The sequence below is a fragment of the Theobroma cacao genome, chromosome 7, assembly GCF_000208745.1.
Source record: "Theobroma cacao cultivar B97-61/B2 chromosome 7, Criollo_cocoa_genome_V2, whole genome shotgun sequence".
Classification (NCBI taxonomy): Eukaryota; Viridiplantae; Streptophyta; class Magnoliopsida; order Malvales; family Malvaceae; genus Theobroma; species Theobroma cacao.
In genome coordinates, this window is record NC_030856.1 from 843,541 (window position 1) to 864,299 (window position 20,759).

At 37.1% G+C, this 20,759-nt stretch overlaps 7 protein-coding genes across 11 annotated transcripts; 2 read left to right on the forward strand and 5 right to left on the reverse strand.

Annotated features, from left to right (window-relative positions):
- Nucleotides 251-2,007, reverse strand: LOC18593300 (two-pore potassium channel 1). 4 transcript variants are annotated; one of them, XM_007020454.2, is made up of 3 exons: nt 1,869-2,007; nt 835-1,751; nt 251-657 (listed from the first exon to the last, which is right to left on the reverse strand). In XM_007020454.2, the coding sequence occupies exons 2-3, from the start codon at nt 1,740-1,742 to the stop codon at nt 516-518; spliced, it is 1,050 nt and encodes a 349-aa protein (XP_007020516.2). In that variant the 5' UTR covers nt 1,743-1,751; nt 1,869-2,007; the 3' UTR covers nt 251-515. The 4 variants fall into 4 exon arrangements, with proteins under 4 accessions (XP_007020516.2, XP_017980254.1, XP_017980255.1 ...); XM_018124765.1 differs by having other exon boundaries at nt 835-1,754; nt 1,869-2,002; XM_018124766.1 differs by having other exon boundaries at nt 1,915-2,000.
- LOC108662931 (two-pore potassium channel 1-like) lies at nt 2,880-4,739 on the reverse strand. Its single transcript, XM_018124764.1, has 3 exons — nt 4,689-4,739; nt 3,339-4,278; nt 2,880-3,212 (listed from the first exon to the last, which is right to left on the reverse strand). The coding sequence occupies exons 2-3, from the start codon at nt 4,238-4,240 to the stop codon at nt 3,047-3,049; spliced, it is 1,068 nt and encodes a 355-aa protein (XP_017980253.1). The 5' UTR covers nt 4,241-4,278; nt 4,689-4,739; the 3' UTR covers nt 2,880-3,046.
- LOC18593301 (two-pore potassium channel 1) lies at nt 4,937-6,661 on the reverse strand. Of its 2 annotated transcripts, none has more exons than XM_007020456.2 (3): nt 6,542-6,640; nt 5,507-6,423; nt 4,937-5,328 (listed from the first exon to the last, which is right to left on the reverse strand). In XM_007020456.2, the coding sequence occupies exons 2-3, from the start codon at nt 6,412-6,414 to the stop codon at nt 5,187-5,189; spliced, it is 1,050 nt and encodes a 349-aa protein (XP_007020518.2). In that variant the 5' UTR covers nt 6,415-6,423; nt 6,542-6,640; the 3' UTR covers nt 4,937-5,186. The 2 variants fall into 2 exon arrangements, with proteins under 2 accessions (XP_007020518.2, XP_017980257.1); XM_018124768.1 differs by having other exon boundaries at nt 4,965-5,328; nt 5,507-6,426; nt 6,542-6,661.
- Nucleotides 7,552-10,088, reverse strand: LOC18593302 (two-pore potassium channel 1). Its single transcript, XM_007020463.2, has 3 exons — nt 9,965-10,088; nt 8,011-8,950; nt 7,552-7,884 (listed from the first exon to the last, which is right to left on the reverse strand). The coding sequence occupies exons 2-3, from the start codon at nt 8,910-8,912 to the stop codon at nt 7,719-7,721; spliced, it is 1,068 nt and encodes a 355-aa protein (XP_007020525.2). The 5' UTR covers nt 8,913-8,950; nt 9,965-10,088; the 3' UTR covers nt 7,552-7,718.
- On the forward strand, nt 10,326-14,493 carry LOC18593303 (meiotic recombination protein SPO11-1). The gene is made up of 16 exons (XM_018124606.1): nt 10,326-10,368; nt 10,462-10,561; nt 10,660-10,733; nt 10,845-10,946; nt 11,204-11,277; nt 11,492-11,508; nt 12,102-12,171; nt 12,276-12,312; nt 12,444-12,491; nt 12,579-12,637; nt 12,725-12,756; nt 12,915-13,020; nt 13,192-13,312; nt 13,393-13,456; nt 13,530-13,671; nt 14,420-14,493. Exons 1-15 carry the CDS (start codon nt 10,326-10,328, stop codon nt 13,663-13,665), a joined length of 1,083 nt encoding a protein of 360 aa, XP_017980095.1. The 3' UTR covers nt 13,666-13,671; nt 14,420-14,493.
- On the forward strand, nt 14,295-15,250 carry LOC108662688 (uncharacterized protein C6orf132 homolog). Its single transcript, XM_018124146.1, has 3 exons — nt 14,295-14,315; nt 14,420-14,495; nt 14,597-15,250. Exons 1-3 carry the CDS (start codon nt 14,295-14,297, stop codon nt 15,031-15,033), a joined length of 534 nt encoding a protein of 177 aa, XP_017979635.1. The 3' UTR covers nt 15,034-15,250.
- LOC18593304 lies at nt 18,466-19,865 on the reverse strand. The gene has a single exon (XM_007020465.2). The coding sequence runs from the start codon at nt 19,461-19,463 to the stop codon at nt 18,675-18,677; it is 789 nt and encodes a 262-aa protein (XP_007020527.2). The 5' UTR covers nt 19,464-19,865; the 3' UTR covers nt 18,466-18,674.

Consider the following 20,759-nt stretch of genomic DNA (forward strand, 5'->3'; position numbering starts at 1 on the left):
CATTCGAGATAACTAAGTAATACACAAAAATTATAAAAAAATTAAATATTTTGGTATTATTGATTTTACGGATAGAATATGTGTTATTAAATATTTATAAAAATTATTGATAAATTACGTATGATATATTAAAAAATAGATGAAAGTTACGGAAAATAATTATATTTTGAGATTACCGATTTCAATAATTTATCGAATTTGTGTTTCATCATGGGGTTTTTTTTTTTTTTTGGGAGAATTTGGGAATTTTATCAAAGAGGTTTGCTAGTTTTATGAGATAAACCCATCATTATTTCAACAAAATTACATGTAATTAAGGTACGTTCAACCTTCAAAACATAGGTAGCATGCATGCAGTTCTTCTTTACAAAATACTCAGGGGTGGCCTAGCTAGTTATAGCTTCCAAAGGAGGAGTACTTCAACCTGGGGGGGAATGGTTGAATGTTATGGATAAGAGAAGATCTAGATTCTCTAAAGACACTAGTACAATTGATATTCTTTTTGATGGAAATCATCACTTCTTTTGGGATGAATCCGACTGATGATCAACATCAAGGTCCTTGATCACAGTATCAATATCCTTCATGGCAACTGAGATATCTTCTTGCTTGATCTTTCCCATCTCTTTCAGCTTGTATAGAATGAAATCAGCAGCCCTGTAAAAAGACCAAAGAACAGAGGATTCTGATAGTGTCAGATGATTGTCTCTTATGTGTATGCTTTGCTTATTTGTGTACAATTCAGGATCCTGAATACAAGATTTCTCGTCATTTATGGAAGCTATATATCAGCAAAACCGGTTTCATTTGAACAACGAGATCTTAGTGTCTTACCCATAAACCTGGTCGTTTTCAGGATTATCAGCTGCTTCCAGGTCTTTCTTGGCAATGATGTCGCTAGTAAGAACCGACTTGACTAGTTTCTTGGTTTCGATATCTGTATACACCTCTGCAATGTAGAGAAGCAGCTGGCCTAAACAGGAAGTACCTGTGGCAATCCAAACTATACCAAACGTGCGTCCGAACTCACTGGAGAAGCTCTCATCTCCGAACCCGACAGTTGTCATGGTGGTGCAAGCACAGTAGATTGCATCAGTGAAATCCATTCCTTCGACTGTAACCAGGACGAAGATCCCAATGACGAAATGCACCGCCATGGCAATCAACGATATCACGCACTTGGTGTAGTCTATTTTCAGGTTCTCGATCTCCTTCAGGGCTTCAATCGGACCCAGTTTTTTAGACAGGTGCAGGGCGTTAACCAGCACCATCTGCTGCTTCACGACCAAGTAACTTGCAGCTATTTTCACTACTATCCCGACCAGGCACATTCCCACGGTTATGAAAATGCTGCAGATGAGTTGGGAGACGAAACTGTGAGGAACGAGGTCGCCATAGCCGACCGTGGTCATTGTCACCACGCATAGGTAAAGAGAATCGATAAAATCGTTCGTTTTCTTCCCTCTGATGTGGTCCTTGAGTGCGTAAAAGCTTGTCGTGCCGACACCTATGTAGATACCAAAGTAGATCCCCAGCCACTTCAGGTCCGGGCAATCTGTCCGAAAAGTGATCGGAGGGGTGCAATTTGCAGCTGCGGGAGTGGTTTTGCAACTCTGAGAGCTTGTTTTCTCGGGAGCATTTTCATCATTTGTTAAGGTTGGAGAGCCTGCAGCGATTGGCAGCTTGGCCTTCTTTGCAGCATTGGAGGCCATTGCAATGATTGAGTTGAAGTGACCCATCATTTAGCCCACCTGCTACAACCATCACAACATAGAATTCATAGTTATAATACTTGATTGTAAACACGTACATAATTTCAGACAGCTAGAAAATAGAAGAAATCTAGATATTGAAAGTATAGCAAATACCAGGAAATGGCTCAATAGACAAAGTGTTAAAATAGAAATCTGGTACCAAGCTTGGGTTCTTCACTAACAATGCTGAGAAGAAGGCCTTGGGAAGTTTTCAGCGGGAGGGAGAGGAGACTTACCAGAGGGAAGCTAGTAGGAAATTCAATATAAAGTGCTTACAAGTAGAGTGAATTTGGGTTCCAACCACATTGGAAAGTTCCTGGAAGATTCCAAGCTGATGTCTTTTTCTGTTGCAAGACTTTGATTTTGCAGCTTGAAGTGAAAAGGGCTTTGTCTATTTTTTTGCTTAAAGTGCCAGATTATGGGAAGTTTCGCATGGAGATCCAAAAATGCGAAATTTCAATAGTTCATGAGAGCCTTGATGAGTCTATGCCAAGTCGACATGTTTGATCTTAATTATACAAAATATGATTGAAATCTACAAGCTTATTTTTGTAAGCAGCAGATATTAGCTACAAGAATAAAAGCTGATGAGAGTACATTCAGATTATTTTCATATTTGTTTCCAGGATTTACTGTAGTTTTTACCCTGTAGATTTCAATGGATCTTTTTGGCCTGAAAATGCAGAAAACAAAGTTGATTCTTCATCACAATTGCTGGGAATTGTTGCATTTCGTCGCAGTTGATGCCACAAATTGATATACAGAACTGTTTTTGATATATTGCTTTTGATATTTGAGCATGAAATGGCTTGCCATCTAAGTTTAGAACTTGTTTACATAACAAGGTTTTCAATATTTACCTTGAAATGAAAGAAACATCTTATTATATAAACAGATAAAGAGTTCAATGTCAATAACCATTCTTCCTTATTGTAATCTAACAATTTACAATTATGATACTATTAAACTACGATACCATTACGATACTATTAAGTCAAGTTTCCAGAACAGAGGAATCACAGTGTGCAGTGGCTTAGAACAAGTTTCTGGTCCATCCTGAAAGATTAATGCTTCTACGAATCCAAAAGGAAAATCAAACTGTTGATGTTTCTGTTAGTTCCTAGCTCAGCAAAAATATGTATATTGACAGAGGGAAAAGAAGTTCAATACAACTTGTTTATATCCGATTAGTCATTCGAATTACAGATTTGGTGAATAGCTCTAAGATTATTCACCTCGTTCCGCAATAGATGCTGGCTAATGATAACATTTTTTTTATCTGTATATGGTTTCTATGACCTCCTAGTTTCAACTGATTGAGCTAGATTTATATCAGATGCAGACAAGGTTCCCGACTGATCAACATCAAGTTCCTCGAATTCCTCCATGATAAGTGAAATATCATCTTGGCAAATCTTCCCCATCTCTTTAAGTTTGAAAAGAACAAACTCAGCAGCTCTGTAGAAATGAAGCAAAGAAAAAGTGAAAGCTGTTAATAAGCCGCTAACACCTGTGTAAAGAAAAGAAGATTATGATGGAACTGCAGATCACAGAATCTTAGCTCATAATCTGCAAATCTCTTACCCAACAACACCATCATCATCAAGATCAGCTGCCTCCAAATCCACATTTGTCATTCTTCGGCTAAGAACCCACTTCACCAGTGCTCTTTGTCTCTTCTCTGTATTTAGCTCGGCAATGTAGATGAAAAACTGAGCCAAGCAAATAGTACCAGCTAGGATCCAAAATACAGCAAAAATACGCCCCTCTTCGGTTGAAAAGCTTTTATCCCCATAGCCTAAGGTTGTGATGGTAGAACAAACGCAATAGAATGCATCGATTAGATCTAAATTCTCAACTTTTGATAGGAAGATCGTACCGGTTAATATAAGCACAATGAGCAGGATCAAGGCCATATAAAACTTGTATTTCATCCTGTTGTTTTCAATCTCCTTTAGAATCTCAAGTTGACCAACTTTTTGATGCATATGTAAGGCTTTAACCAGCAATGTTTCTTGCTTCTCTACCAAGTAATCTGCAGCTTTGGTCAGTACAAGTCCAATCAGAGCCATTCCTGTGAAGACGAAAGCACAGGCTAGTAGTTTTGTAAGGTTGCTGTTAGGAACCAGGTCTCCATATCCAACAGTTGTCATTGTAACAACACAGAAATAAACAGCATCAAGAATCCCATTTGTTTTTTCCCCTCTGATTTGGTTCCTGACCATATAGAAGCAAATGGTGCCTACACCTAAGTATACTGTCAAGAATATGGCTACCTTCTTAAAACTTGGGTGAAGACTCCCGAAAACGGACTCGGAACGTGGAAGTGAAGCATTGCCATTGACACCACAAGGACCAAACTCGGCTAACGGAGCACTTCTAACACGTCTAAGTCTTCTTATCCTTGGTGCATCCCCATTACTCTTTTGAGTTGTCGAAGTTGCTGATCCTGATAGCAAGGGCTGGTTTGCACCATTACAGGCCATTAGGAAGATTCAGCAGACATAGATCACTACCAGGAGCCCTGCAATAACCAGATACATAGATTTCAAATCAACCAAGCTCTCAAATTATGTAAATAGCTCAATTGTTTGCAAACAAACAGGAATCGAAAATGTGCATCTGGCATTAGGAAGTACAAGGCTACCAGCCTTTAAATGAAAAAAGGGAGTCAGTGAAACACTGAAACCAACCCAGCAGCATGGCTCTTTGATCTGCTAATTATCATGTGATCTTTTCTTGTTTTTTTGTTTAGAAGTCGATCTACTCAGCCTCCAAATTCTGAAGTTTCATGCAATTACAAATAACATTTAGGATTTAACTGAATTCATCCCAATTCAGCTGCTGTTCTTAACCCAAATCCTCTTTAAATCCATGAGGAGTAGAAGCATCCAAAAAAAAAAAAAGATGTATTCGAACCAAGCCACTACCAACCTCAACAGTCAAACTTTAGAACATTATCTGCATTGAAGCCAATGTTTGGTCCCGAAAACTATGAACTTTACACATGTTCTGTCCATGGCCAAGATCTGTAAGATCTTTATAAAGACCCTTAGTAAAAAGTATCAAAGACCCTTTACTCAGAATCAACAAAAAAACTGCCAGAGGCCGATATAGAGAGCTATGCGTATAGAACAGGTTTTGATGAAAGTTCATAATGAGCTTAGAATTATAGCTGAAGATAAAGATCTAAACTTCAAAGTCATTGGATCACTGAAAGATGGATTCCAACCAAGCAACAACTACAATGTCAATCTTAATAACATTATCTAGCCAAACTATGAACTTTTCACATGTTCTGTCCATGGCCAAGATCTGTAAGATCTTTATAAAGACCCTTAGTGAAAAGTATCAAATTGAATATTATGATAAGAGAAGATCTAAATTCTCTAAAGACACTAGTACGATTGATATTCTTTTTGATGGAAATCATCACTTCTTTTGGGATGAATCCGACTGATGATCAACATCAAGGTCCTTGATCACAATATCAATATCCTTCATGGCAATTGAGATATCTTCTTGCTTGATCTTTCCCATCTCCTTCAGCTTGTATAGAATGTAATCAGCAGCCCTATAAAAAAACCGAAGAACAAAGGATTCTGACACTGTTAGATGATTGTCTCTTATGTATAGCTTTGCTTCTTTGTGTACAATTCACGATCCTGAATACAAGAGTTCTCTTGTCATTTATGGAAGCTATATATGAGCAAAACCGGTTTCATTTGAACAAGGAGATCTTAGTATCTTACCCATAAACCTGGTCGTTTTCAGGATTATCAGCTGCTTCCAGGTCTTTCTTGGCAATGATGTTGTTAGTAAGAACCCACTTGACTAGTTTCTTGGTCTCGATATCTGTATACACCTCTGCAATGTAGAGAAGCAGCTGGCCTAAACAGGAAGTACCTGTGGCAATCCAAACTATACCAAACGTGCGTCCGAACTCACTGGAGAAGCTCTCATCTCCGAACCCGACGGTTGTCATAGTGGTGCAAGCACAGTAGACTGCATCAGTGAAATCCATTCCTTCGACTGTAACCAGGACGAAGATCCCAATGACGAAATGCACCGCCATGGCAATCAACGATATCAGGCACTTGGTGTAGTCTATTTTCAGGTTCTCGATCTCCTTCAGGGCTTCCATCGGACCCAGTTTTTTAGACAGGTGCAGGGCGTTAACCAGCACCATCTGCTGCTTCACGACCAAGTAACTTGCAGCTATTTTCACTACTATCCCGACCAGGCACATTCCCACGGTTATGAAAATGCTGCAGATGAGTTGGGAGACGAAACTGTGAGGAACGAGGTCGCCATAGCCGACCGTGGTCATTGTCACCACGCATAGGTAAAGAGAATCGATGAAATCGTTCGTTTTATGCCCTCTGATGTGGTTCTTGAGTGCGTAAAAGCTTGTCGTGCCGACACCTATGTAGATACCAAAGTAGATCCCCAGCCTCTTAAGGTCCGGGCAATCTGTCCGAAAAATGATCGGAGGGGTGCAATTTGCAGCTGCGGGAGTGGTTTTGCAACTCTGAGAGCTTGTTTTCTCGGGAGCATTTTCATCATTTGTTAAGGTTGGAGAGCCTGCAGCGATTGGCAGCTTGGCCTTCTTTGCAGCATTGGAGGCCATTGCAATGATTGAGTTGAAGTGACCCAGCATTTAGCCCACCTGCTACAACCATCACAACATAGAATTTCATAGTTATAATACTTGATTGTAGACACGTACATAACTTCAGACAGCTAGAAAATAGAAGAAATCTAGATATTGAAAGTATAGCAAATACCAGGAAATGGCTCAATAGACAAAGGGTTAAAATAGAAATCTGGCACCAAGCTTGGGTTCTTCACTAACAATGCTGAGAAGAAGGCCTTGGGAAGTTTTCAGCGGGAGAGAGAGGAGACTTACCAGAGGGAAGCTAGTAGGAAATTCAATATAAAGTGCTTACAAGTAGAGTGAATTTGGGTTCCAAACACATTGGAAAGTTCCTGGAAGATTCCAAGCTGATGTCTTTTTCTGTTGCAAGACTTTGATTTTGCAGCTTGAAGTGAAAAGGGCTTTGTCTATTTTTTTGCTTTAGTGCCAGATTATGGGAAGTTTCGCATAGAGAACCAAAAATGCGAAATTTCAATAGTTCATGAGAGCCTTGATGAGTCTATGCCAAGTCGACATGTTTGATCTTAATTATACAAAATATGATTGAAATCTACAAGCTTATTTTTGTACGCAGCAGATATTAGCTACAAGAATAAAAGCTGATGAGAGTACATTCAGATTCTTTTCATATTTGTTTCCAGGATTTACTGTAGTTTTTACCCTGTAGATTTCAATGGATCTTTTTGGCCTGAAAATACAGAAAACAAAGTTGATTCTTCATCACAATTGCTGGGAATTGTTGCATTTCGTCGCAGTTGATGCCACAAATTGATATACAGAACTGCTTTTGATATATGGCTTTTGATATTTGAGCATGAAATGGCTTGCCATCTAAGTTTAGAACTTGTTTACGTAACAAGCTTTTCAATATTTACCTCGAAATGAAAGAGACATCTTATTATATAAACCGATAAAGAGTTCAATGTCAATAACCATTCTTGCTTATTGTAATCTAACAATTTACAATTATGATACTATTAAACTACGATACCATTACGATACTATTAAGTCAAGTTTCCAGGACAGAGGAATCACAGTGTGCAGTGGCTTAGAACAAGTTTCTGGTCCATCCTGAAGGATTAATGCTTCTACGAATCCAAAAGGAAAATCAAACTGTCGATGTTTCTTTTAGTTCCTAGCTCAGCAAAAATATGTATATTGACAGAGGGAAAAGAAGTTCAATACAACCTGTTTAAATCCGATTAGTCATTCGAATTACAGATTTGGTGAATAGCTCTAAGATTATTCACCTCGTTCCGCAATAGATGCTGGCTAATGATAACATTTTTTTTATCTGTATATGGTTTCTATGACCTCCTAGTTTCAACTGATTGAGCTAGATTTATATCAGATGCAGACAAGGTTCCCGACTGATCAACATCAAGTTCCTCGAATTCCTCCATGATAAGTGAAATATCATCTTGGCAAATCTTCCCCATCTCTTTAAGTTTGAATAGAACAAACTCAGCAGCTCTGTAGAAATGAAGCAAAGAAAAAGGGAAAGGTGTTAATAAGCCGCTAACACCTGTGTAAAGAAAAGAAGATTATGATGGAACTGCAGATCACAGAATCTTAGCTCATAATCTGCAAATCTCTTACCCAACAACACCATCATCATCAAGATCAGCTGCCTCCAAATCCACATTCGTCATTCTTCGGCAAAGAACCCACTTCACCAGTGCTCTTTGTCTCTTCTCTGTATTTAGCTCGGCAATGTAGAGGAAAAACTGAGCCAAGCAAATAGTACCAGCTAAGATCCAAAATACAGCAAAAATACGCCCCCCTTCGGTTGAAAAGCTTTTATCTCCATAGCCTAAGGTTGTGATGGTAGAACAAACGCAATAGAATGCATCGATTAGATCTAAATTCTCAACTTTTGATAGGAAGATAGTACCGGTTAATATAAGCACAATGAGCAGGATCAAGGCCATATAAAACTTGTATTTTATCCAGTTGTTTTCAATCTCCTTTAGAATCTCAAGTTGACCAACTTTTTGATGCATATGTAAGGCTTTAACCAGCAATGTTTCTTGCTTCTCTACCAAGTAATCTGCAGCTTTGGTCAGTACAAGTCCAATCAGAGCCATTCCCGTGAAGACGAAAGCACAGGCTAGTAGTTTTGTAAGGTTGCTGTTAGGAACCAGGTCTCCATATCCAACAGTTGTCATTGTAACAACACAGAAATAAACAGCATCAAGAATCCCATTTGTTTTTTCCCCTCTGATTTGGTTCCTGACCGTATAGAAGCAAATGGTGCCTACACCTAAGTATACTGTCAAGAATATGGCTACCTTCTTAAAACTTGGGTGAAGACTCCCGAAAATGGACTCGGAACGTGGGAGTGAAACATTGCCTTTGATACCACAAGGAACAAACTCTGCTAAATGAGCACTTCTAACACGTCTAAGTCTTCTTATCCTTGGTGCATCCCCATTACTCTTTTGAGTTGTCGAAGTTGCTGATCCTGATAGCAAAGGCTGGATTGCACCATTACAGGCCATTAGGAAGATTCAGCAGACATAGATCACTACCGGGAGCCCTGCAATAGCCAGATGCATAGATTTCAAATCAACCAAACTCTCAAATTATGTAAATAGCCCAATTGTTTGCAAACAAACAGGAATCGAAAATGTGCATCTGGCATTAGGAATTGCAAGGCTACCAGCCTTTAAACGAAAAAAGGGAGCCAGTGAAACACTGAAACCAATCCAGCAGCATGGCTCTTTGATCTGCTAATTATCATGTGATCTTTTCTTGTTTTTTTGTTTAGAAGTCAATCTACTCAGCCTCCAAATTCTGAAGTTTCATGCAATTACAAATAACAGTTAGGATTTAACTGAATTCATCCCAATTCAGTTGCTGTTCTTAAACCAAATCCTCTTTAAATCCATGAGGTGTAGAAGGATCCAAAAAAAAAAAAAAAAAAGATGGATTCCGACCAAGCAACTACTGACCTCAACAGTCAAACTTTAGAACATTATCTGCATTGAAGCCAATGTTTGGTCCAGAAAACTATGAACTTTTCACATGTTCTGTCCATGGCCAAGATCTGTTAGATCTTTATAAAGTCCCTTAATAAAAAGTATCACAGACCCTTCACTCAGAATCAACTAAAAAAACTGACAGAGGCTGATATAGAGAGCTATGCCTACAGAACAGGTTTCGATGAATGTTCATAATGAGCTTAGAATTATAGCTGAAGATAAAGATCTAAACTTCAAAGTCATTGGATCACTTTAAGATGGATTCCAACCAAGCAACTACTACAATGTCAAACTTTATAACATTATCTGTATTGAAACCAATGTTTGGTCCAGCAAAACTATGAACTTTTCACATGTTCTGTCCATGGCCAAGATCTGTAAGATCTTTGTAAAGACCCTTGGTGAAAAGTATCAAAGACCGCTCACTCAGGATCAACTAAAAAAACTGCCAGAGGCTGAACATGTGAAAACTGCCAGCCCGCAGAACTAGTTTCATGAAAGTTCATGATGAGCTTAGAACCATGAAAGTTCTTGGGATTGGAAAAAGCTATAGAAAGATGGAGAATTACCTGGGGGAAACTGGGGTGTTTGGAATTGAATCTATGCAGAAGAGTTTAGGACAGCAAAACGATTTTTGGAAGCTGTTGGAAGAATCAAGTCCCTGTCAGTTCAACACTCAAAGTTTTGTCTTTTATGGTGGTACAGTGAAGTTTACCTTTTTAGCTAAGACTTATCATTGCTTGATGGGATGCCTTATCCTTTTGTTTTCGATCAAGACCCGGACGATGGTCCAATAAAAGCCCAAAAGCTTACATGCAAGCCCATTTCAAGCCCAACAGTTCTACCCGAATACAAAACGGATCTTACTGTAAATACTCCGATTTTCAAAACGTTTTTCAAATTCAAAAGCAGAGAAAAGAGTAGGAAAAAATGGAGGGAAATTGCTCGAGCGATCTGCTGAGGAAAATCAAAGGTTTCGTTTGATAATGGTTTCAAATTCGATAATTTTCTTTGTTCACTTTCTCAGGAAAATCAAAATTTTCTTTCGTTTTCCTTCTCTTCGCAGAGTTTTCTCTGCCGATCTTGGGGGACTTGAGCGAAGGACGATCCCCGTTGATTTTCATCCAGCGGTTCAGAACCTATTGCACCAATCTTGATTCAAATTGGTTCGAAATAAATTTTAATCTGAGATTTAATGAGATCATATTTCAATTGATCTTCTCGAAAAGGATTGTTTAATGCATTAGTATCGGGATCAATGCAGCACTTGCAGCTCTAATAAGCCTGATGGACATGAAATTCTTACATTTAAAAAGGAAAGCCATGTGCGTAGAATTGGTAAGCTAAGAATTACGAAATTCAGCCTGCTTCTTTGTTATGTGGTGATCGTGTTAGTAATTTGAATTTCAAGTTGGAGAATTTGATTAATTGTTTCAATCTCTTTTTCAGATGTGTTGTTGAGGGTGTTACTGATAGTGCAGCAACTTCTTCAACAAAACAAACATGCGTCAAAGAGAGATATTTATTACATGCATCCATCAGTATTTACAGGTTCGTTTTAGTTCCTTTTATGAAAGAGTTGCTTGAATACTTGCTAGAAGCTATAAGATTAATGCCCTTTAATTTAAAGCCATATACAAACATGAGCATCGTGTTAGTGTTTTTGCGGGGGACAGTGACTTGTTTGCTAATGTTATTACTCTTCTGCTGTTTATGAGACTTGATTTGCAGTTATGATGTTGATGAAGCTTAAACTTCTGTCTAGATCAACTTGTTCTTTTGGGGTTTGTTCATGTATTTTGATGCAGATCAGTCGGTTGTCGATAGAGCAATTAATGACATATGCATCCTTCTGCAATGCAGTCGGCACAATCTAAATGTGGTTGGTAACCTCTACTGTCAATAAGGAATATGTAGAAGTTAGAATGATAGGTTATGATTATAATCTCATGCATCACATTCCAGATTTGATTTTATTGTAGTATTTGTTTTTGTTCACAAAAGAACAAAATTGGCTCTAGAACTTTAGAGATTTGATAAAGTCGTGAATAGAAATTTACTTTATTCGAGAAATTTAACGCATGTTCGTTTGGCAGGTTTCTGTTGGAAGTGGGTGAGTTTTCTCGTCATGCATAAAATTGGGAAGATTGAAAAACAATACTACAGCTTATTGCTGACAAATTATTTTGTCTTCAAGTAATGCATTTCAAGTTCTTTAGGCATTTGGTTCATGTATGCTCTTGATTGGTGAGTGCTGTACTTTTTTATCATTGGTCGTTCATAAGAGTTCTCTGCATGTCAAACATGAGTTGTTTAAACTTGAGGATTTGATAACTTAATAGAGTTGTTGTCTTCAACTGTATGGACAACCTCTTGTACCCTGGTTTGTAAGAATTTGAGGAAAATTATGACAGTGAGATTTATGTATATTTATTTCATTGGCAAACAGAGGAGGTAGAGCAGTTTCATGAACTGATGAATAGTGCACTGGTTATATGGATTCTAAATAAAAATGGAAGCTATCTTTTTAGACCTTTTCTCAGCTGGCAGGTTTTACTTAATGCAATTAATTGTGGAGTCAGCTTATATCTCCACGATGCCATGTTTCATATTTGCTAATTTCTGCCTTTTTTAAACATTAATTCAAGTTATGCATGCTTGTATTATTTTTCCTAATATCTATCTTTCTGTTTATATCTATTAAAGGTTGGTGATGGGATGGTTAAGATTCTTTGAAGCAGGAAGGAAATACGATTGCATAAATAGCCCCAATACTGTAAGAATGGAGGCACCGATTCTTTGCTAGTGGAATCATACTCTAAATATGTCAACAGATATCTGATTCATGTTTTATCTGTTCATATCTGATTCACATTGCAGGCCCACACAATTCCTGTGCTTGTTGAGGATGTTAAAGGTATCAAATTAACTAAGTGTCAAGCAAAGGGATAATATCAATAAGATCTTACTCATTTACCATGAGTACCATCACATATGATCAAGAAGACATGTTCTCAGATATAAGCTTTCCTTGATTACTGCATGCAGATCTTGTTAGTGTTGCCCAGTACATCCTGGTTGTAGAGAAAGAATCAGGTATATTCTTTTTTGCAATAATCATTGTTTACCTGAAAGAATGGTCAAAATGTTATTGACTAAATCTTTTATTGAATCCTTGGTCAGTGTTCCAGCGTTTAGCAAATGACCAGTTTTGTAACAAAAACCGTTGCATTGTCATCACAGTAAGCAAAAACTTGGCTGAACATCACCTTTTTCTAAATTGTTTAAGTTTTATATTCATTTTTCTTAAAATCTTTCTTCTTCTTCAGGGAAGAGGCTATCCAGATGTTGCCACGAGAAGGTGAAGTAAAGAAAAAAAATAGAAAAAGAATTTCCCAAATATTTAGAAGGAAACAGAGGATGCCTGTGTGTGGCAAACTGGCCATACATGCCACTCTGATGCTATTGGAGTGTATCTTTCTGCCTTTGTTTAATTAGATGCACATCTTACGTTTTCAGGTTTTTGCGACTCCTCGTTGACAAGTTATGTCTGCCTGTTTATTGCTTGGTAGATTGTGATCCATATGGCTTCGACATCCTGGCCACTTACCGGTTTGGTTCAATGGTTAGACTTCTTGATTGTATAGTACTATGTTTTTACCCGTTGTTTTCCTCGAAATTTCTACTCAAGCAACAAGGCAAGTAGATTAATTTTGAGGCTGTGAGTGCCCTTAAGTAATTCAGTGTTATGACATGAATCCTCTCCTTTTTCCACCCTATCGAATCTGCTTCTTAGCAAATGGCCTATGATGCCAAATTGCTACGAGTCCCAGAGATCCAATGGATTGGAGCTTTTCCTTCAGACTCTGAGAACTATGATCTTCCTCAGCAATGTCTCCTGCCTTTGACAACAGAAGGTGATACAGATCCTGACAGTGGCATCCCTTTTACTTTTCCTTTTTCTAGTTTGTTTTGAGATTCCGATTCTTCCTGCCAGATAAGAGGAAAACTGAAGCCATGTTAAATAGATGCTACCTTCACCAAGAAGTGCCAGATTGGAGGTAAATTCCCTGACATCTTTATCTTAAGATATCATTCATCTATGATTTCTTTTGCTCTTCTTGCATGTTAAAGGTCGGAACTAGAGCTGATGCTGCAAAGAGGAGTGAAATTCGAGATCGAAGCATTATCAGTTCACTCACTTTCCTTCTTGTCAGAGGTGTATATTCGGTCCAAGATCCAGGAAGGAACATATATCTGTCACATTTGACAATTGGTAACTATATGTAACCCCTAAGGTGCAAATTGCAATAACTTTACAGTAGGTCGAAGCATGATATTTCTTTACGTAGTTTACTCAAGAATGTGTCAAAATGATCTATTAAAAGACTACTCGAAATATAGTTGTGCTTTGGGTTGAAGGGTACCCTTAACAGATTAAACTCAGTTAACATTGTATTTTTCTTCTATGCTATACTTGTTACTTCGTCTGTCTCTTTTTCTTTGTCCATCTTTAATTTTTGGAAAGTCATGTAATTAAATGTTTATTTAAGTTTCGTGAAAGTCAAAGAGAGACAAACATTTAGAGATGAAAGGAGTACGGTAAAAAGGTTAGTTTACTATTGGGTATGACCAGAATCACCTTGGCCATCAGAATGTGAATGATTTTTGGAGAACTTATAATTAAGGAGAGATTTCAGGAATTATTTGAAGGAATAATGAACAGTATATATATAGTTTAGGAAATTAACTTGTTTACATGTGGAAGAAATTTGATCCATTTTTATTTACTTACCTTATTTGATTAATCTTGTTCCTCTCCCTCATATATACCATTCTTATTTTCCTAAATGTAAAACCTCAAATTCACCAAGGAATTCCATGAAAAGAGTTGCTTCAATGGAATCCCGAGCTGAAATGGTAGATGATTTTTATTTTTATTTTTTTAATATTTTCTTCTTATTTATATTTCATTACACTTTGTGTTGAACCATTTCGTTTTCTTGGATTTCATTTTTCTGCAGTCTTGTGTTCTGAAAGTGAATATCAATTGTGAGACATGCAAGAAGAAGGTGATGGATGTGTTGCAAAATCTCCATGGTACTTTCCCATTATCCCATAAAATAAATAGAATTCTAGGAAAATTATATGCTTGAAAGGAAGTGACATTTTCCCTTTTTTTTTTTTTTTGTTGGATTTAGGGGTATACTCTGTTGTTATTGATGCAGAACAAGGGACAGTAAAAGTTTCAGGAAAAGTAAATCCATATATAATCTTTAAGGTATTTGAAAAATATGGGAAGCATGGAGAGGTTTCTTGTGTTAAGTTTGAAGGGGAAGTGAGGGAGCCAATCTACTACCATTATCATGGAGGAAATGGGTACATCCCTCATATATCACCTCACACATATCCACTTATGGGAGGGCCAGACAATTATTCTTGGTATGATAGACACTATTATGCTCCACCACCGCTAGCACCACCACCACCACCACCACCACCATACCTACCTCCTCCTCCGCCACCGCCACGACCGCCACCACCACTGCAACCAGTAATTAACTATTTTCCACCTAAAGCACCACCCGTGGTTGCACCCCCTAAGGAGATGGATCATCAATGGTGCATAATAATGTAAAAGGTGTTATTAGTGAGCTCGGTTTCTTAATTTGCTTATGGATATTATACATAGTAAACAACCATGATGCAATTTGGATTTGGTTTTTGAAAAGAAATCTCTGCTTGTTTTACTGTTTCCTTGAGTTTGCTAAAGGTCATGGGACAGGTTTGAGCACTCTATTAGATACAGATCTCATGAGTATCCTGTATTTGAGTTTGGGACAAATTTAAGTAAGGAATTTGTTACTCGTATCAGGTTCGATATTACTTTTTGAAGATTCAAACATGGTTAGTTTTTATTTGGATAATATCAAGTACCCGTACTCTAAACTTGTTTATTTATATTTTATTAATTATAAATAAGTATAATTGATATATGCTTGTAAGGGGAATCGCCAAATAACCTTTACAATCAAAATTAGGTATTTAGCAGATCGTGTCTATTAATTCGACTAATGTTTAGATAAAAATTTTAAAATATTAATAAAATAATTATAAAATTTGGATATCTTGACAAATAATAAGATTCGAATATAAATATTTTGAAAATAACAGATAACTTACTTGTTGCCATTCTTACTTATATCTAAAATCTAACCTTGCATAACATAATGGATAACTTTAAGAGGGGCCAAAGTGCAAATTAAATCAGAAAGAAAGAACACATCACTGAATAAGACTAATGTGTACACTCAGCTTTCCATCATTAACTCCTTGTCTGTATCATTTCACGCTGGAAGATGTATACAAGTACCAATTGTACAGCCCGTACAGAATTGATATTACCTCGATTTCCATGTGTGGTAAGGAAGAAACAAGGATCAGAATTTAACTGTATTTCCATTATTGGGATATGATTCAGTAAATTATGTGGAACAGACCCTTTATGGAGCTTTGGTTTCTTGTCCATATTCAGCCATTAATATCCATTTCGACAGACAGACATGAGAGTGTGAAGCTGCTTTGTTTGCTTATCTGATAGACTCTTCTCAACGCCAGGTAAATGATTGATCTGCAATGTCTTTCAAGATATATGTTCTGATACATCTTTTCTTGCTCCTTCTGCTCTGTCCATAGGGATAGGTTAAGTTTGCATGGGCCATTGCCATTGGTTTCTTGCTGATCAGAGACCCTACTTTATAATAGATCATGCATGCACTGCATTGAACCAGAATAATTTCTATGCCATTATCATTCAATTGGGACCCTTGCTGGCTTTGTTATTTACCTCCCAAGTTCCACTTGTATGTGGCTCACGTGGGGAGCTTGAAATCCTGATGGAAAGTCAGAAATGCTGAAATCCAACACTACCTCTCAATATTTGTTCATTGCAATAATGGAGATCACTTGTTTTCTTGCAGTGATTGCTGCACTGTTTCCAAACAACGAGTTAAGGGTTTAATTGGGTCCAAATCTTTTTTTTTTTGCTTGAAGATTGGTGAAGTTGGGCATTATGAGGGATGATGTTGCGCCACTCTCTGTGATAAAAGTCCCACCCAAAGAAAGATGGGTCCTTTCAAGATCTTTCACATTTACTGATACACAGATTTGTGGTGAATAAACACATTTTCCCATTTCATTTTTTGGACATTGATTTTACATTGAAGAGGACCCAAGGTGGGGAAATAGGCTGATTTGTGATGCAAATCCAATTAGGGGAGGGATTGAAAATGAAAACTCCTGAGATTCCAGCCACATAGGTGTAAAGGGATCACAGATTCTTTGGTCACTTTCCACTGATTGTACAATATTTTTAGCTGCTGACAAATTTCAATCCATTTTTACAAATTTTTGTGTCTTTTTGCTGTAACAAGTATTTTTTCTTTAGCTTTTTAAACTTGTATTTTTCTTCCCTAGATGTTCTTTTTTGTCAGTGAATCATTGAAATATTCCTTGAAATTCATCACTTCTGCTACAGTAAAAAGCATATTGGCTGAAACTGCACCCACATATCAAAGTTTTCAAGCATTTTTCTTTGGACCCAAAAAGGAGTTGCCACATAGCATTACTGGAAAATTCAGAAAACCCTGGTAACAATCAGGAACCTGAAAGAGGGTTTGTGACTAAATGCTGATGAGTGGTAACAAGTGTCAGCTAGCTTTAATGGGGTTCAAAGCAGCAGCAGCAGCAGCTTAGCTAAGCAAAAACACCACCATTTTCCATGGGAAAATTCTTAGCTGGATTTCATTTCTATGTTCAAGGGAAATGAATCATTGTTTGTCAGATGGATTGAAACTATATGCCATTATGTTTGTCCCCCATAATTTGCCATTATTTTTTCCATGAATTTCCATGGAAAAGGACTACCCTTTTTGAGTTTTGTAGGAGTCCTTGAGACACAGGATGATGGTGGTCAATTGGTCGGCATGAATGCCCCAATTTAAACCCATTATTTCTTCCTAAGTTACGTGACTTCAAAGCTATATATATCAGCATAAAGGTTTCTGATTTCTGTTAGGTATATAGCAGGAGAAAAACAAGCATTGAATCCAGAATTATGAGCTCCATTACTTTATCTCGATTCAATTATAAAATCAATAAACCTTATTTACACCCTTCGTGATTTCAACTTTTCCCTTATTATATTACGGTTTCGTTTTTCATAATTAACATCTTGTGAGAGGTAAGGCTGTTAATTCTGCTCAATAAAGTCATCAAAATATCAACAACCTAACTCCTCACGGGGAAAGGAAGCTGTAATATACCATGTAGAAAAAGTTAAAACTAAGAAGAGTTTAAGTGAAGTTTACCTTTGTAAAAATGGTAAAACAACTGTCAAATGATGATTGAAACTAATTTTACCCTATAAGTATAGGTGTGGGTGGTTTGTGCTGATAATGATGAGCCTTAACCCACAATTTTTCTTCAACCTACCTTCCAAATATGTCTATTTTTTCCAAAAGAAAGTTCCTAAGTCAAGGGGGAAAAATATCCCATGTGTTGAAAATCTAGATCACCCCTTGGAGAAGCAACACAAGAAATTCAACAAGTGAATCAATTACTTACCCTTTGTCTAGAGTAAATCTACAGCTATAGCAGGGTTTGTGCTTGTGAACTTTGATCATCCAAAAAAGCTGGTCTTAATTGCCATCATTTTCACAGGGACCTTTCTGCCTGATACAAATGGAACCCATAAATTAATTATCATTTAATAGCTTGAAATAGATATTGAAAAGACCTGATATCAGATTACAGCCATATGATACATGGAAAGGCTTGGAGTTTCCCCTCTCAGTCATCATCCTGGTGTATCAGTAGGTTACTTTTGATTGGTTAATTTGATATCAGTCAGATCCTGACTCAATTCACGATCTGGTTCTGCCACCTTGAATTTTCAATTTCTCTTTCAACTTTGAACAATTGCTGTCAAGTTACCCAGAAAAATTCAGATTAAGAATGTGTATATATCTGGTTTGGTTCTTTATCAGAAGATTGCCTTGGAAATGGAGAATTAGAACTCATAAAGCTAAAGATTGTATTTACTAAACACATAATTTACATGAAACTGTAGCCTGATCTACTGAAAGAACAGGAAATTTTACTACACTAAGGAGGAAAAAAACAGAAGAAACTTCATGAACTAGACTACCAAAACTAGTATAGGGAGAAACAGGAAGTACAAACATAGATATTAAAGAGATTCTCATCTCAAGATGATCCTTAAACCATGACTAGTTGTTGTCTAGCTTCGATTCTTAATTCTTCCTTCATCTTTCTGATAAATTCATCAAACCTTTTATTCAGCTCTTCTGTACTCAATACTCTATTTCCTTCTACCAGTTCTGCTTCTTCTTCTCTTTCAGGATTTTCACCTTCTCCAAATTCTTGTACAAAGAAGTCAACTTCTGACCCTTTTACCTCTTCTTCTTGAACAAAAGCAGCATTTCCTTCTTTTTCAGCAGTTGTCATCAAATCCCATTTTTCTGCATCTTCTTCTTCTTTTTCTTCTTCCAGAGTGAAGTTTCCTATTTCTGTTTCTGCTGCTGCTGCTTCTTCTTCCTCTTCTTGTCTTCCTTCCATCAAAATGCTGTTTTCTAGTGCCTCATCAGAACTCCCCAAGGGAACTTCCTTCTCCAACAATGGTGCTTTTGGCTCCAAGACAATTGACTCGGATTGTGGAACATCTTCATAGCTCTTAAAAGACTGATCATCACTCAGATTATGCTTGGATGAAGAACTGATTAATCCCGAGTATTTTGCAAGGAAAACAAGAAGTCCATTGCAAAGAAGGAATATGCAGTTCTTATCTATAGCATGGCTAAACAACTGGAAAGGGAGGGTATTATGGAAGTTGAAGTTAAAGGAATGGAGCAAAGAAAGCCAATATGAATGAGAAAAGAACAGGGAAAAAACGGAAACTGATAGAACCAACTGAGTCAGTTTTACGTGAAAATGAGATTTCATAAACTGACTCGAAGATTGCCGCTTCTGGTTTCCTGTTTGATCCATTTCTTGAACCTCTCTTTTGGGTGCTGGAGTTTGAACTTTGAACTTGGAAATGACTTGAAATTGGAAGAGAATGCTATAAGAATTTGCAGGTTGGTAATGGTATGCCAGAGAGCCAAGTGGCCCTGCCCCTTTTATAGAGGGATCAGATTGATTTTCCAAAAGAACCCTTGTTTTGCATGCAAATCAGAGCCACAAAACAACCCTTTAAAACCTGAAGTCTTTAAGGCAAGCAAACCAACCTTTAAGATTAGTGTGATTTGTAGCAAATTCAGGGTTGCCATATGGAAGGGGAGGTTTGAAATTTTCCTTTTACTTGATAATTTGGAACTTTCTAGCTGCCAACTCTTTTGGTAAGAGTCATCTTATTGTTTACCAATTTCCTACACGATTGAAGAAGAGAGGGTTAGATGTGGCAATCAATGGCAAGTTGGGACCATAATCCATTAGAAGAAGATAGATTCAGATTCAAAGTTACCTCTCCCCCATTAAAGTCCATTGGGTAATGGTTCTTCTTTTTTACTTTTTCTTTTCCCTATCTTCCTTTTTCCCCATAATTCAGACACTGAAGCTTTCTCATGACACCTTTCTTCTACTTTCTTGGTGGGGGTTTTTGTATGGATTCTTTCAATGTTTTTTATCAATTGGGTGGCTAATTATACCATAAGATAATAAAATTTTCATCATTTTACCCCTTATCTCTTCTATATATATAGATCTTCATGCTTCTTCTAGAATAAACTACATTAAATTGCAAGATTATTGATGTTCTAATTTTTAAGGCTACTAAATTCTGCCATTTTCTTGTGATTAAAGTCTTTGAATTTTTTTTTTACAATAATTCCGTGGCAACATTTTTTATAATTAATACACGTGTTCACAAATTTCTGCCACGTTTCTTTGTTTTCATTTTCGCGAGAAGGGTCTTTTTCTTTATGTCTTGTCTTAGGTCTAGTATGTATGCACATACGTGTATGATAATTAACGTAATAATTTACTTCTAAAATAGAGATTTAAACTATGAAACTTCTTTTATTTTCGATTTAATAAACCAAGGGCATTAAATCCCAGATAAAAGAAAATGATTTCCCATCAAGGAACCTTTTCCATGAAACCTAATCAAAATGGTAAAGAAGCAGTGGTCCTAAGGGAAGTTTTTCCTCCATGTGAGGCACGGCTCTAGCTTTTTGTTTCCACTCTCTCGGAAGTTCCTCACAAATTTCTTTTTGTTTTCTTATGATTTGTCACCTCTTTCGTTTACTTCGCTTGCTTTGCTTTACATGATTTCTTGTAGCATCA

Coding starts and splice junctions, on each gene's coding strand:
- LOC108662688 (XM_018124146.1), top strand. CDS start 14,295: ATGGAATCCCGAGCTGAAATG. Junction 14,316..14,419: donor TGGAATCCCGAGCTGAAATG/GTAGATGATTTT, acceptor ATTTTTCTGCAG/TCTTGTGTTCTGAAAGTGAA. Junction 14,496..14,596: donor TGTGTTGCAAAATCTCCATG/GTACTTTCCCAT, acceptor TGTTGGATTTAG/GGGTATACTCTGTTGTTATT.
- LOC18593300 (XM_007020454.2), bottom strand. CDS start 1,742: ATGATGGGTCACTTCAACTCAATCATTGCAATGGCCTCCAATGCTGCA. Junction 658..834: donor GAAAACGACCAGGTTTATGG/GTAAGACACTAA, acceptor GTCTTTTTACAG/GGCTGCTGATTTCATTCTAT.
- LOC18593303 (XM_018124606.1), top strand. CDS start 10,326: ATGGAGGGAAATTGCTCGAGCGATCTGCTGAGGAAAATCAAAG. Junction 12,638..12,724: donor ACCGTTGCATTGTCATCACA/GTAAGCAAAAAC, acceptor CTTCTTCTTCAG/GGAAGAGGCTATCCAGATGT. Junction 13,313..13,392: donor CCTGCCTTTGACAACAGAAG/GTGATACAGATC, acceptor TCTTCCTGCCAG/ATAAGAGGAAAACTGAAGCC.
- LOC18593304 (XM_007020465.2), bottom strand. CDS start 19,463: ATGGATCAAACAGGAAACCAGAAGCGGCAATCTTCGAGTCAGTTTATG.
- LOC108662931 (XM_018124764.1), bottom strand. CDS start 4,240: ATGGCCTGTAATGGTGCAAACCAGCCCTTGCTATCAGGATCAGCAACT. Junction 3,213..3,338: donor GATGATGATGGTGTTGTTGG/GTAAGAGATTTG, acceptor TCATTTCTACAG/AGCTGCTGAGTTTGTTCTTT.
- LOC18593302 (XM_007020463.2), bottom strand. CDS start 8,912: ATGGCCTGTAATGGTGCAATCCAGCCTTTGCTATCAGGATCAGCAACT. Junction 7,885..8,010: donor GATGATGATGGTGTTGTTGG/GTAAGAGATTTG, acceptor TCATTTCTACAG/AGCTGCTGAGTTTGTTCTAT.
- LOC18593301 (XM_007020456.2), bottom strand. CDS start 6,414: ATGCTGGGTCACTTCAACTCAATCATTGCAATGGCCTCCAATGCTGCA. Junction 5,329..5,506: donor GAAAACGACCAGGTTTATGG/GTAAGATACTAA, acceptor GTTTTTTTATAG/GGCTGCTGATTACATTCTAT.